The sequence below is a fragment of the Neltuma alba genome, unplaced genomic scaffold (assembly GCF_004799145.2).
Source record: "Neltuma alba isolate B1F8T4 unplaced genomic scaffold, ASM479914v2 tig00006252_pilon, whole genome shotgun sequence".
Taxonomy (NCBI): domain Eukaryota; kingdom Viridiplantae; phylum Streptophyta; class Magnoliopsida; order Fabales; family Fabaceae; genus Neltuma; species Neltuma alba.
Window position 1 is genome coordinate 835 of NW_021634403.1, and position 15,544 is coordinate 16,378.

The window sequence follows — 15,544 nt, forward strand, 5'->3', positions numbered from 1 at the left end:
TGACGACAAATCTGTGTCTGCGGCTGTGTGTTAGCAGTGATATCATCACTGAAGATTAGGTATATAGAGTAGTGGGTCTCCATTCATGAGGTTGTGAGAGGACGTTGCATGGGTGCTGAAATTTCTGACATTTCAGCCCTTTATTTTCTTTTACTTCTTATGGTCTTTTATTTTCCCCCAATAATCAGAGCACAATCCAGTATTATGTCTGTGATATGCAAAATAAATAACGTATACATTGCTGCATGAGCACTAAATATGAGGATTACTCCTGTTTTAAAATCAAAGTAGCATTATATAAATTTAACACTAGGATATGTTAAGATTACGGCCATCACATTTTATTTGAACAGATTGGAAAGAGAGATCCATCGGCCATATGTTTGGACCGCTCATAGCCTTGGTGTGGTTAATCAGTCCAAACCGTGTCTGGAATTGAATTTCAAACCGGCAAAACATACGGGTAAACAGGGAAAAGGCATCTTCGAAGTTCAAAACCAACAAGAAAGCATCATTATTAATATTAAACATGAAGGAGATCACCAAGAAATAAGTGAAATATGAAATACAAAATTAAAGAAGCGTTGTACTACCATGTTAGAATTTAGAGGTCCACTACGTCGTATTCATACAGATGGCTCTCGAGAAGGAGAAGAGGAACTTCATTTTAAAATGACTAGGCATTGAAATTTGCATAAAATCAAATATGGAGCAACGATCGTCTGCATTTTCTCTTTCTTTCTTTCTTTCTTTCTCTGTCTCCTACTTGAATGGTTATCAAATTTACCACTACAATAATGATATGATATTAGATGTTCCAAGCTTGAAAGACAAAGTTGGTAACCTATCTTTATTTTATTTGGGTTTTTCAAGATCTTGGGTGAGGAAAGAACTGCGTACCGCTGCCAGACATGAAAGTGCCAAGCGAGGCCGCATACAAGGAAGGATCGAGGAGCGGACCAGCGGAGGAACCCCCGGCGGCGGCACCACCGCTTGTTGTGGCAGCGGGAAGAGCAGAAACACCGGTGGCGGCAATGAGGTTGAGAGGCTGAACGGCTCCACCGGGAGAGGTATCAGCGGTGGACGTGTAATTGGGATCGGGGCCATGGTCGTAGAGAATTCCTCTGAATACGTGGCCTCCGATGTTCACAGCCGTTTGGTACGCGTATTGCTCGTCAGCCTCGTCCATGGGGCTAACCCGCACGCACCGGAACTCCGCGGAGGAACTCACCACTGCTGGAAAATTCCCATGCTCTAACCCTTCTTTAATATTATAAATGGGGTAGAGATGAGCAAACAAAAAGATATTATTATTGTTTGGCAGCTGAATTAGATTTGGATTTGAGATACGAGATGCTAATGATATGGGATCCTTCGAGGGCAGGGAAATGAATTTTTTAAATGAAAAATAAGGAACACAGATATCAACAAAGAAGGAATGTGAGTGTGAGTGAGGATGAGGGAAGAAAGAGGAGAGTCACAGAGACACGAATAATTGAGACACACACAAAGAGGAGAAACAGTTTCTTCGCTGTCAATCTATTCGTCAGGGCTACTAAACAACAGTGTCTTTGGAAAAGGAAAAGGGAAAAGAAACAAACAAGGAAAGAAAAAGCTGGTGAATACGAATTTAGGGGGAGGGAGGGGGGTTGGAGTTGCTTCACACGCAATCGATAACTTGAGAACTTTCTCAGTGAGTGTGATGGATCTTTTTCAGAGAATTTCTGCGAGATTCTGTTGTGTCTAAGAGTGGATCACAGAGACTGCGAGTAACAAGACAAAACATGAATGCTAAGAGTACCTGCTGATGAAGAGTGAGTGGGTATTTGCACATGAGTTGAGGTGCTGGGGTTATTATTAGAAGTATCTCTCAGCCTCTTGGGATTGTTGTCTCCTCGAAGCTGAAGTTGCTGCTGCTGCTGCTGGTGTCGCTCGCGTCGCTTGGCCGCCGGAACCCAAGTGCTCTTCAGATGCGTCTGGCAGTCGTAGCCACGGCTCTTGCAGCAAGTCCTGCACCGCATGTGTGGGCAGTCCTTCTTCGCCTGGTTCCCACAGTCTTGGCAGCTTATTCCTCCGCCGCTGCTCCCGCCGGCGGAACGCATCATCATGACGCCCGATCTCGACGAAGACTGATCATCGGAGCTCCTGCTGCTCGGCCCCACCCCTAAGGAGTAAAGATCTTGGTGGAGAAGCGGCCTCGCCTGAGGAGGCATGACCGGCTGGTGCTGCTGGTTCCACAGCTCGAAGCCTCTGTAACAAGATACGTCTTCATTATTCTTGTACCAAAATAAGGCGTCTGGATGAGGAACTCCAGTGGGTGGGTTATTGTGGTGGGGTTCGTCGTCCTGGTTGCTCCCTCCTCCCCTACCTCCTCCGCCGCCTAGTGAGAACAAACCCGCCATTGTTTAGCTTCCTCTATACCTGACCTAGACCTCAATTGTGGCCAATAATCCATATCAGAGACGACTCGATCTTTGTGGATATTGTATGGGGAAACCAGATAAGAAAGAAGAGGAGAAAAAATGGCGAAGTAACTATTGGTTGAATTAATTCTCTGGGTAGTGAGCCTTGAATGAGGAGAAACAAGGAGTAAATTGGAGAATTCTCGGGTTTTGGTGAGGGTATGAGCGTGTAGTAAGCGATGGGGGTGTGTGTGTGTGTGTCTCTCTCTCTCTCGGGTTTTGGTGTTTTGTGGGAAATCTCAAAGAGCGTGCTGGGCAGCTAATTAAGGGAAGGTGTTTGATGGGGATGATATGGTTGGATTTTTGGGTGGGGAAGAGGATCAAATTGGAGCTCGTTGTTGGTTAAGGACAGGCGTCCAGCAGCGTTTCAATTCGCTCCTCCTCCTGCTCCGCCTTCTTCTTCTGCTGCTGTATCGCAGCGTGTATATGCATTAATACGAACAATTAAACGCCCCACCACCCCACAATTACACCTTTCTCTGCTACTGCAACTGCAACGCCGCCATCCCCATCTTCTCTTTCTCCCTCCTCTCTTCCCTATTTAAGTTCCCCAGCTCATCTCTCTCTCTGATCTTCCTGCAGAGTTTCTTTCTCCCTTTTCTTTATTTTTTTCGAGTTCTGAGCAGTTTCCCTTTTGTGTCTGTGGTCTGTAGCACAACAAAAACAAACTCACTCTCTCTTTCTCTCCCTCTCGCGATGGGAATGGATGTCAATGATCTGATCTCTGGTGGGGATCCTTATTGGCATCGCGATCCGACGGCGGATCAGGAGTCCACGTGGCACGGGAGCAGCTTTCTGCGTCCTCCTCGTCCTTTTCCACCGGAAAACCCGCTGCTTTTCCTCACACGTTGCCCTTTTTCTGCTTCATTAACTATAAACTATGTGTGTTGGATTTTTCTTTTTTTTTTTTTCGCCCTTTCCATCATAATTATTTTGTTCCCATTCATTCAACGCGTCCATGATATGTTTATCTTTGTTTTTCGGATTTATTGCTCCTTCTCATGTTTAGTGTTCCCTTTCGAGTGATTAACTTTTTCCCAGGCGCAACGATGCTAACAAAAATCCCTCGTCCTTTCCCGGGGACATCTTTCTCAGCATAAAGGGGAATCGATTGGCAAACCGACCGAAGATATATAGGATATATAATGAACCAGGCATCATAAATTGTGTATTTTAGTTTAGTTTATTTGGGAAGCAAAGGAATGAGTGTGTGTGTGTGTATATAGATATATGATATTAAAAACTGGAGGAAATTCCTTTTAATTCGAACAGAAAATCAGTTTAAAAAGGGTTCTTGTTGTTGTTGCTTTTGGAGCTCTTGGGGGTGTGGGGGGGGAGCATAAGTGGATGAGTGTGATTAAAGTGGGGATTATGTTGCGAAGTTAGGGTCTTTTTGGGGGGTGGGTTTAAGATGAAGTGGACAGGTGGAGGGGTTTGTGAAGAAGGGCCTGTTGGGTAATCTAAAGAGAAGCAGAACGGGTAACACATATTTACTTCGTAATCCGTAGCACTGAAACCATAGTTTGATTAAGAAGAGAGAAAGGGCAGGGAAGCAATATTTCCCAGACTAATTAAAGAGATGAATTTAGGGATTAATCATGTGGGCGGCAACATGATGTGGCCATAGAGGGGAACAGAGCGCCACCACCCCCATCCTTCCTGTTCTGTTTTTTTTTTTTTTTTGGTAGGACTTGAGGGTGAGTTTCAATCCCTTTCATGGTTGGACTCTTACCGCACTATTTAATGAGTAGGCTTAATAGTCCTATTAATGCTGTGGGAGGGGACCATCTCTCCTGGTTTATTTCCATCATTCCTTTTTCCTCTTTTACGTTTAAACCCTCACTTCCGTCTTCCTATTCCCTCATCCCCCCCCCCCCAAACAAAAAAAAATTCTCCTTTTTCCCCCCTCTTCCCGGCTTCCCCCTTATTTGTATCCTGGACACTAATTTTATATGTATGTATATTTCTCTCCTTAGTACCATCCTCGTATCTTTATTCTCTCATACGTATAAATCTTACAACTAAAATACCAGTACTTCCACACTTTAACAGCCCATGTTCAACCTTTTTGATAAATAAACATCCATGTATATTTAATTATACTGAATATCAAGGGATAAAGGAGTGTGTGGGCGTGTGAAATATAAATAACTGATGGTAGATATAACAAGAAGGTAGTCCGTTTTAGAATGAGGGGGAAAAGGAGGGGAGAGAAAGGGGCGGCGCATGGAGGGGACTTGGTGGCGTACCGTAGGGGAAAGCGGCGGCAGCACGCCATCCACTGCAACTCCCCAAACCCCCTCCGCGTCATCTCCCTCTCCTCTATTTTTAATTCTCATATTCAACCCCACTCAATTGATTAATTTCAATTCCCCCCGCCCCAACGATCAAAATCCCTCCCTCGTATAGAAATCAGATGCATGACTATAGACTCGTTCCCTCAAAACAAAAGCCCCCGGTTGGCCAAAAAAAAAAAACAAACAAACAGACGCCCCGATCTCATTTCTGAAAGGGATCCAAATCACACATCCAACCTTCCTGTGCTTACGTATTCTTCCTCGGACAAACACGTCACCCATGATCTCCCTTCTTTCGTGTTTTCTTCTTCTTTATTTGGAACGCAAACAAACGACGTATGCGTCGTTCTTTTATGATTTTGATTTCGATCGAGTTCTCACTCTAAGCATTCATATATGCGAAGATTACAGCTCAGACCAAGACATAAACATATTATGGTAGAATTTTTCTCCTTTTTGCAATTTTTTCTTCGGCCCAAGAGTGTTGAAGATGTTTGCCAAGTCTGCACAAGAACAACATGAAATCTGTCTTTCATGTTTTATATTGCGTTCTGACTTGTCTTTTCTGCACCTTTTTTCTGCTGTAATATAATTTTTTTTAGCAATTTCCTCGTAATCCTAACCAAGCAAGAGAATTAAATAAGAAGAAAAATAACAACTGAACTGCGGGTCGTACCATTTTTTTTCAAACTTATTCGCGGCGATGCGGTCGCAGTTACTGCTTCTCTCTGGTCTCCACGCGTTTCTCATTATTCTGAATAATAATAATATTCTCCGTATCTTTAATATAAGACTGATTTAATTAATTTAATTAGATTTAAAAAGTTAGATAAATTAGTTAATTATATAAGAAGTGTGATATATTTTTCTTAAAACACCATAATCATCTTTTTTAATACCTTCTCAACGTGATTATAGTTGAGAGCGTATTTATAAGGGTAGTTTAGATAAAATTGATAAATATAAGAAGTAGGGTTTATATTTAGAATCAAAATCAACTCAATAATTAAGTCATATATTAAAGATCGGAAAAATAATATAATTCGAATTCTTAGAATTAAGCGCTTTGTCGTCCCACACGGGATCGCTCCTCCTGGATGACGTGCACCCTAGTGTCCTCTGGCTTCTGCATCCGATCGCCACCGTTTTCGTCTCTAAATTGACGCAACACGCAATTTCATTATTATCAACCCCCGAGATTGGAACATCCCTTTGCACTCGCGGTGCACAGAGCTCTGGTACTAAAAATTAAAAGGACCTGATTCCTCCCCAAGGATGCCACCCAGTGACCATTCTCATCAATATTTAAAGTTTAACTAAACCATGCCAAAGTTTCATCCCCCTCCCCCCAAACAAAGAAAGATTCAATTCATTATGACAACAGTGTTTTTCTACTTATTTATATCGGTTCATTTTTTCTCAAAATAATTCCACAGTTTGTGACGAGTGAAGTGTGGCGTATATGTGCATGCATATATAGGAGGGTCGAATTAAAGATATAATATGATTCTGTATTGAGGAATGAAATGCACGAGGGGGGGAGATACTGGTTAGAAATGAAACACATTGTACGGACGAAAAGGATGTGGGGGTACTGGTTGGAAAGCAGTTGGTACCCACTGACCACTGGCATTAAGCCAAGTGATTAGATGACTTTGTCGGGTGTCCCTCGAGAAGTAGACACGTGTCGCAGTACGCTTGATTTAAGAGGAGATTAAAGGGGAGATGGGAAGGAGATTGGGTTAAGAGAAGGCAATAATAAGGACATGATGGCCTTAAAAGAGACGCATGTTAAGACTGGGCCACCCCCGAGGGATGCCTGAGAATGAAGTATATCTCGTATACGCCATACCATATGGCGGAACGTGAAAATGACGGATTGTGCTATTCAATACTCACACTGGCACCACTATTGCCTTTACTCGTATATAAATATATATATATATATATATATCTGTGTGTGTGTGCGGCTGCCATTTGTATTTTATACAGCGTTCTCACTTGATAAAAATCTAGCAACATTATTCATAAGTAATGCCACGTCGGTCTTGAAAAGATATAAGAGCAGTGACGCTTCTACATATGGTACTTGGAATTGACCATTCCTCCCAGGCCCTCCAAACTTTATCTGGTTTTTCCTATAATGCATATGTTGGAAACGTGGGGCAGAGCTTGAAAATGAAGGTAATAAAAAATAAAAAAAAAAGGAGCCAAATCTTGACTTCAAAGCCTAAATATTTAAGTTTATATAGGTCATTTAACTTATACTGGATTATATAATTATATATCACTTATTATTAAGCCAACTCATATTTGATGTGATGAGATTTCGCATATTATTATTAATTAGTTTAAGCTCATTCACAAAATTGAACAGAAAAATGTTCTAAAATTGAGGTGGGTTTAGACAGAGAATATGTGGTTAGATATAAGTGCATGGAAAAAGGAACATTTGACATACATGGGAGTATATATTAAAGGAAGGTATTGAGTTGAAGTTGATGTTGAATGAATATATGCCACCAGCAGGCAATCCACTTGGATATTGATATGCCAATATTATTACTCAAAAAAGTGGGCGCCCCCCATTCCCCAGCTAACTATGACCCACCTTTTGATCAGAAGGCCACCCCCAGTTAATTAAAAATGCGTGAAATATAAAGCACAAACAGTTAAACACGCATGCACGCACATTATAATAGGAAGCTCACGATCCTTCCACATTTTCTATTCCCATACAGTTCTCAGCTTCAAGTGCGGTGGATCATATATATACAGACACACACACACACAAACACTGATTCCCACGTCATTTTAATTCTAATTTAATGTCAACCCACCTCACTAAAACGTCATTCCCACATAATCATCCAATTCACTACAAACTAAACGAGCTTTTCTTGCTCATTTATTTACTACACAAAATTTAATTCGATCAAGTGTAGTTAATTGAGTGTTCGGGGAATAGACGTCGATGTTGCCAGCGCGATGAATTCCTTTTTTGTTTTTTTTGGATAGTTAAGGACATGAAATAATTATGGTTTTTTGTCGAGCTGATGGGTTTCATTAAATAAATGATTATGTAGTCACAGTAGTCCAGTTGGGTTGTTTGGTGAGCAATGACTTTTCCCCAACAATTCAATAGTCAACAACGATTTGATATCTTATAGATACAAAAGAAACAATATTGACCCGACAAACTCACATAATTTACAGTCACTCCTTGTCATTCATTTGTCTCTTCAACTGTCCATTCAATCGAGTGCTGTGTAATGTGTATGCACCCAAACACGCGCGCCTATGTACGTGTGCCAGGGGCCTCCCGCCTCCATTATATGCGAATTGCAGAAATAGAGTTTCTAATTACTCCCTCTACTCTTAATTATAAAATTTTATTTATAATTTATAAATAAAGTTTTATAATTAATATTAGAGATAATAATTTTTTAATTAATAAGATAAATATATTGTTAATTCTACTCGAATTTTTAAAAGTTTCAGTGGTTTAAAAACGGAACTCAGATTTTAGTCCTCACAATTATCTGATCATATCTACGGTATTCTCGTATTGTTGTATACGAATAATTAAAAAAACACGTTATAATTTTTAAAGAGCACCCTGCACGAAATGCTGCTGAGAAACAAAATATTATTATAAATTTACTTTTTTATGTAACATATTTAAAATGAGGAAAGACGCAAATGGCACACCCTTAAAATGCAGCGCTGAAAGGCGATTATTCCTGATGCGACAAATAAAGAAGGATTCGATATCGAATTATAAAATATTATGCCTCCCTCTGTTCGAGAGGCTAAGCACTGCTCCCTTGTTTACATTATTATTGAACAACAATAATACTCATTGAAAAGGGAAAGAAAATTAGAAAGAAGGAAAGAGAAGGAAAGCTAACCCAACCCGTCACATGGCATCTAGCTAGTCACCCAATCATGGCTTTATACTTGGTCGTGGTCACCGCCACACAGTGGTAGTATCACATTTTGGCATCGCGAAATCGTCCTTTGCTCAATTAATTAATTAATAACTGCTTCATGAACCAAGGTGAATACATATGTATGTGTCGCTTTCGACTTTTCTTTTCTCGGCCATTAAGTATTTGGTAATTTTGTATTGTAATTATAGAATTACAGCTGGCTCGCTCGCTACAGCAATGAAAAAGTTTTCAACTGTACCCAAGGAGACGAATCTAAAACCTTTTGTTTTTTTTCCTTAACAATCCTGCACAAGCATGCATACACATGATGCATATCATATATTTGATGTAAAAGCCCTGGCCATTTTAATTTTTATACAGTAAATTCCTTTCTTAACGAGACTACACACGCTGTTGCTTATGGTTTTAAAGATCTGCTCAAATAGTGGTTCTTTTTTGTTAAATCATATTTGTATTTGAAATGACAAAAATAAATTCCATAAAATGATAAAATTATTCTTTTGTTATGCGTGTTTTACAATCCCAATTCCCACTCCGGAATGTAGTGTTTGATAGAGAGAGAGAGAGAGAGAGAGAGAGAGAGACGTGAATGGATAATGATGTTGATCCCAAATAATTGAATGTTGCCAAAACATTGAAGGGCCTGTTTGGCGCTTACGGATGTGGCGTCTGAATCAGCCGCAACGGCGAAGGGCGCGCGGGTTAGCGTGCTCCTCGCATGCCGACGTGGCTGAGTTGCAAGGCGGAGGAGGAGGAAGAAGAAGCAGAATGAGCAGCCACAGAGATTTCGAAGTGAATGAGAAGGAGACTGGCGTACGTAAGTCCAAAGGTTGTTATTTTGATTGATCGTGAGGTCGTAACGGTCAATACTTGTCTAATTTCTTGACTGGGTTAGGCACTTCCTATATTCATGGAAACAAACCCTTTATCGAGAGTTTGGTGTTTTGCAACCAAACATATTTGCTGACTAAAAAATCGTCTTGGTTATGGGGCCTCTCATCCTCATCAAGTGTCGACAACTCTCTTAGCCGTGAAATTCGTACAAATAGATAGCACAAATAAAATATATAAATATTTCCAGAAACACAGTAAACTAGCCATAGAGTAATTTTGTTTTGATCTCGGTAAAAGGAGTTGTTATTAACACAAAAATATACAGAAGTAGGAGGAGTGAAGGATTGAATAAAGAGAAAAAGTACAGTACAATAATTGAAGGCGAGGGAGGGCCTGTCATTCTCGAGCCCCGTGTTTGTTCCCTTCTTCACTGTCATCCCAACCAACGCCAGGCACCCACACAGATACTATTCATTCGAGTCCAACATCAACACCAACTTGATTAGGCTCTCTGCCACAAACAAATAGGTAACGAAACGCCCTCGCTTCATCATTGATTCGATTCCATATGATTGATTAATTAATTAATTAAACAAACCAGTGGAGGAGACGTCGTAGTGTGTGTTAAGGGCAAGGCCGCATGAATGAGATTAATGCCACAAATCCCGAGGTTAACTAACCCTAAACTCGTGCTCCTCCACTCACCCACCAACAAGCAGCCCGCCTACCTACCTTCCTTACACATGCATTCTCATTTCTCAGTACGTGTACATATGTGCCCCCACCCCGATTCATTGGCATTTTATATGCCCGGGGTGGCTTTCAATTTGCAATACCAATCGCGCAATAGGTTCATGGCAAAGGGTCAGTGTCGAGAGAGAGGCCCTGCCAGATCCCATTCAGAAGCCAAGTCAGAGGAATGTGATGTGATCTTATCACACATATACGCCTCACTTGAACAAATTAATTAATTCTAAATTTCACTCGTTATCCTTGTTTCATCGTATCATCATCTTCAGGCCCTGCTCTTTTCCCAACGTTATTGTATGTATTCTTCTCGGATGTGTATTGACTCTCTGATTTAACAATTCTTTCATTCATTACTCGACTGTCACCACGTCACCCCTCAACGCTATTTAAAAAAAAAAAAATCTCTCCACAGTCCAAATGACGGCAACGTCACGTTTAACTACGTTGTGATATTTGCCCTAGTATTGTCCTTTAATATCCGGGCCACCTGTTGGGTTAGGTTAATGTATAGATAAATCATCCTTATATGATTTATGTATCAACAAAACTGGCAGGTTCTATATATAATTGTTGGTTTATATTTGCCCATGCGTTTCAAGTATATTTAACATATTCCGATGCATTCATATTAGCTGCTCAAGAAATCGCGTTGTGCATTACAGCTCAAGGGTGAAACTTTTCCGCACAACCCCGAACATTTTCTGCGCTGTGTGTTAAAAAAGTTATTGGATTCTATATAACATGGAAACTGATGCACTCATTGTTTACCTTTATAAATGGATAATCCTTTCCAAGACTGCATGTTGTCGTGTAAAGTAATCATTGCTGTGGACATCCACTTCTCGTCTGAATAATATGGATTTTGACTAAATATTGAGAACTGGGAAATAACCAAGGGTCCAAACTAATAATATAATAAAGAGTTTCGGAAGCCTTAAAATATCTGTGTGTGTGTGTGTGATCGAGTGGCCACGATTATTTGATCAAGACCAAGTAACTAGTGCTGATTAGGATCTAAAGCCAGAATATATATACCTGTAGCATCAAAAGAGATGTGCATGATGGTAATACACCTAGCTGCGATACAGCTTGCCGGCTAATATCTTAGACTGCTACGAAATCATATTAATGTAATAAGAAGCTCATTCACATGGGGCATTTCGGGATCGTCTTAATTGAGAAGCAAGAGGAGAAGAGCGATAGTTCTTTTTTTGTGCTAAAATCAATCATTTTCATATATGCATACCCACAATTAAGTAAGACAAGTTCATGATATGCATAAGCGACAAATAAACCTGACGATAGGGGTGTGCATGGACTAGACTGGACCGGGTTTGTTATTAACCCGAAGTCTGGTCTAGTAAAGACCTCGGGCTGAAAAAAACAGCCCGAGGTCTGGTCCAGTCCAGTGCCAACCCGAGGTCGGGTTGGACTGGACTTGGTCCTCTGGACTGCCTGGACCAGTCCAGGCAGTCCAGAGCTAATTTTAATTTTTTTTTTTAAATTTTTTTCTTCAATAAGAGGCAAGATTGTAACTTACTATATAAAATTTTACACATATTTTAATTCAAAATTTATCAAATTTGATCATTCCTTTTCAATTTCCCAATGAAGTCATGTTTTATTAATTAATTCTCATCAATATAAATCTTAAATTGTAGAAAATATATATGCATGCTCATTACTTTGAAAGTTAATAGATAAATCTTAATTATTTGAATAGATAAAAAATTTATATAGAAAAATTAAATCAAATTAAAATTATATAAATAATAATTTAAAAAAATCGGGCTAGACTGGACTGGACCAACTGGTCTGAGGGGTCAGTCCCTAGTCCAGTCCAGCCCGATGAGACAAGTCCGGTCCAGTCTGGTCCAGTCTTGTTTCGGGCCAATTTTTTTTGGACCGGACTGGACCGGGTTTGTTCGGGTTGGACCGGACCATACCGGACCACTGGGTTTTTGCACAGCCCTACCTGACGATGCATCCATCAGGACTAGCCCCGGCTTTCGTAAGGCAGAGTAGATATACACAACTTTTTTCGCGGGGCTACCTTTAGTTTGTTAAATACAATTGGCGCTGAAGCCTGAAGATGTTTTAGAATTGAAGTTTTCCAGTCAAGGACGCCACAGAGCTTGAGGGGTCCTAATGCTATATGAACATTGATGATTTAGAACAAAATTAAAGGCTTCTAGGTGCCATTATCTATCAGGTCTCAATCTATAGCTGACACTGCATCCGAATACACCGATTTGATTTCTCATTTTCTCTGGCTAGCTATGGACCACATGTCTACATACGCACTTGACTTTGCCATGAGTGGTGTCGTTGCACTCATAATGCAACTATAATTCATTTGTGTGTAGCTAGTTTATTATCACCCAACTAACTAAAGTTTTTCTTTTCTTTTTTTTCAAAAAGCCCTATAACCAGAGTTCACCCGGTACTTATTATTCAAGTAACTTGCATAAACGTCCTGTTCAGTTACGTTATTTAGAATTTATAGGGTGACCTAAAATTCCACGAATAATTTAAAAAAATTGGGTAAAAAAAAAAACCCCGAACACTTTCGATTGTTTGGTTTTGGAATTTGCACCGACATGCATGAGTTGTGGCGATGATATGTGTCATTATTGGTTTGGCGACTTAGTCATTCGTCCATGCCCACCCTAGAAACCAAACTTTAAAAAGCTTTTTAGGAGATCATTGACTTTTTAAAGTTGCCTAATTCGCTAAATTGTGGCCTAATTAATGAACTATATGTAATTATGATTTTGTGGGCTCAAAAGGATTGATCTTTTAACTACTCTCGATCATCTTTCGGCCTACTGCTTTTACGAAGACCATGTCATTATTATAGCGTCATGTGGGCAGAAAAAGTAAAGTTGTTAACCCAATTAAGCACTTCAAGAACCAGCTTTGTGTCAAAAGACGGACATGAAACTTCACTTTGAAATGCTGTTGTGTGTCCATCATCTTCCAAATAGTGTTGCACATATTTGATTTGAAAACACACTCACATATATATATTGTCGCCTGCGAATGATTAAAAAGAGCAAAAAGAAACAAAGGAAGAAGCAGAAGCATGTGCATGTGAATATCACAAACAGTTTAAACATCATCTTGAAAACCTTTCGCAACTGTTGCAGATTATTCTCCAAACTAAGAAAAAGGGAAATGCATACACCATTCACTGATCAAAATAAGGTAATAATCCATCCCCTCGCGCCTATCTCTGATGACTTTGTTTTCCTATTCTCAGTTACTTATGTAATGCACAATAATGCGCTCTTCCTGACACAAGTTCATGTTGTGCAGTACAATAATTCACCAAGTATAGTTAGAACAAGTTAATCTGCTGGGGTGGCACATGATTGCCTCGTTTTTTTACATGCTAAAAAAATGGGGATTTTATAATGAGCCGATTTGGGAACGAGATAATCAAGTTATGATAAACAAATATTTAATTAGCGACGACGACGTCATGGCCCAATGTTTGTTAAGATTAGAAATAAAGTCGGACCAAACCCAAAAGGGTTTTCCAAAAAAGAGCATGAACCTGAGGGCGTTGTGTCTTATTCTTCTTGTTACGTACCAGTCCTACCCCACGATCTGATTTATTTTCCTTAAAGAAGAATCTACCGTAACAGAAGCATCTCAGTCTTTAAAAATTTAAGATGAAGTCCCAGTTCTGTGTACACTACGATGAACATGCACTTTTCGTAGCACGCGTACGTACGCATACATCACATAAACCAGTAATGCGGCCTCCCTACACGAAAAAAGTTAGAGAATCTTTTGGATCATCAAAATTGATTGTCCTAGTTTCCCAAAAATATACAGTATCAGTTTCGTTATAAAATGTGTCTTGATGATTGTCTTCGACTTTAAGTAGGGTCTCTGTGATCTACAATCAGCCACGTACATATAGCTAGCCACTTCAACCTGTCCCAAAGCGAGAATTTCCAAATCTTTCCAGTCATAAAGCTTTACTTATTTACTTAGGCTCCTTAGATTAGTAAACCACTTAATTAACAAACAAAAAAGAATTGGAAAAAAAAAAGTCAAGTTTTTGGCTGCGTAGCTTTGGAAATCCTCTTCGATTCGAAGTTGCCTCGATTGTTCGAGTAGCTCATAAGTGCCATCCATATATACTTTGGTCTGAGTGCTTGGTGAGAGTGATGCACCGCCCAATATAGCAATAAGGCAACATCAAACTTTGCATGCAGCGCTTTTTCATTATTCAATGCCAATATAAAATCCTTTTTTCTTTCTTCTTTTCACCAACACCAAGTGCAAGATCTTCGCACTTTTCTTTTTCTTCAACACAACGTGCTGCGAGCCGTGCTCTAAAATCTGCCCCTAAACCTGTTTAATTATTTGACGTGTACAGAATTGTACAAAGGCATATTTATGGGAGGGCTTCAATCAAGGACAAATCAATGTTCTTATATATAGAATTATCAAAGCTACAGTGCACTATTGCAGTTGCCTTTTGGGATCAAACGCTGAATTTAAAAAAGGTCTGGCTAGGATGCTCATGGGTCCTAATTAAGCTGATGGGTGGTGAAGACATTAAATCACTGTATAGCCTTTTATTTATTTTAATTATTGTTCATATACACTTTAGATCCCTGACCTATAATCAGCCAAAATTGGGAATTTTAACACAGTGTGGGCTCAATCATTCCAAAGTGAAGAAGATGATGATATAAGATGATATGACCAAAGACCGAGAGCTTTCAAGGTGCCATGCACCCAGCAAAATACATTATTCACAGTGCCCTTTGAGTGATGACCCCAGGTGGCATAGGTCTCCTTGTGTTTACCATTAGGTCACTAGCTTATTATTATTATTATTGTCATTGAAAAAGAAAAAGAAAAGGGAGCTAAAGAGGGAAGAATCTAAACAACCTTTGAATTGGATCAAGGTTGGAAACCAGTTTGCGAGAGAGACCATCAATTCAAATGGCTATCACATCACAGTGAAAATACCTCTCCCTAATGGACGTGGGCCACCAGACAAGAACCTTTCTTCTGATTAATCAGAGGATGTGGCCCTTCCAAGATGAATACCCTCCTCATCACTTTGGCTTTACATGCCACAGTGTTATGATATGAGACTACAAATAACTTTTTTTATTAGCATTACAGAAAAGCTCGAATTTTAGAGCCGTTCGTTCGGCTTGGGTGTAATAAGTTTCCGATATTAATGAGGAGCAAGGGTCGTTGTCCATCGTCTTGTACT

General features: G+C 39.9%; 1 protein-coding gene across 2 annotated transcripts; it reads right to left on the reverse strand.

Annotated features, from left to right (window-relative positions):
• Positions 1 to 490: 490 nt before the first annotated feature.
• Positions 491 to 3,692, reverse strand: LOC114749969 (protein SHI RELATED SEQUENCE 1-like). Of its 2 annotated transcripts, none has more exons than XM_028938519.1 (2): positions 1,802 to 3,692; positions 491 to 1,260 (listed from the first exon to the last, which is right to left on the reverse strand). In XM_028938519.1, the coding sequence occupies exons 1-2, from the start codon at positions 2,400 to 2,402 to the stop codon at positions 869 to 871; spliced, it is 993 nt and encodes a 330-aa protein (XP_028794352.1). In that variant the 5' UTR covers positions 2,403 to 3,692; the 3' UTR covers positions 491 to 868. The 2 variants fall into 2 exon arrangements, with proteins under 2 accessions (XP_028794352.1, XP_028794351.1); XM_028938518.1 differs by having other exon boundaries at positions 491 to 1,263.
• Positions 3,693 to 15,544: the final 11,852 nt, after the last annotated feature.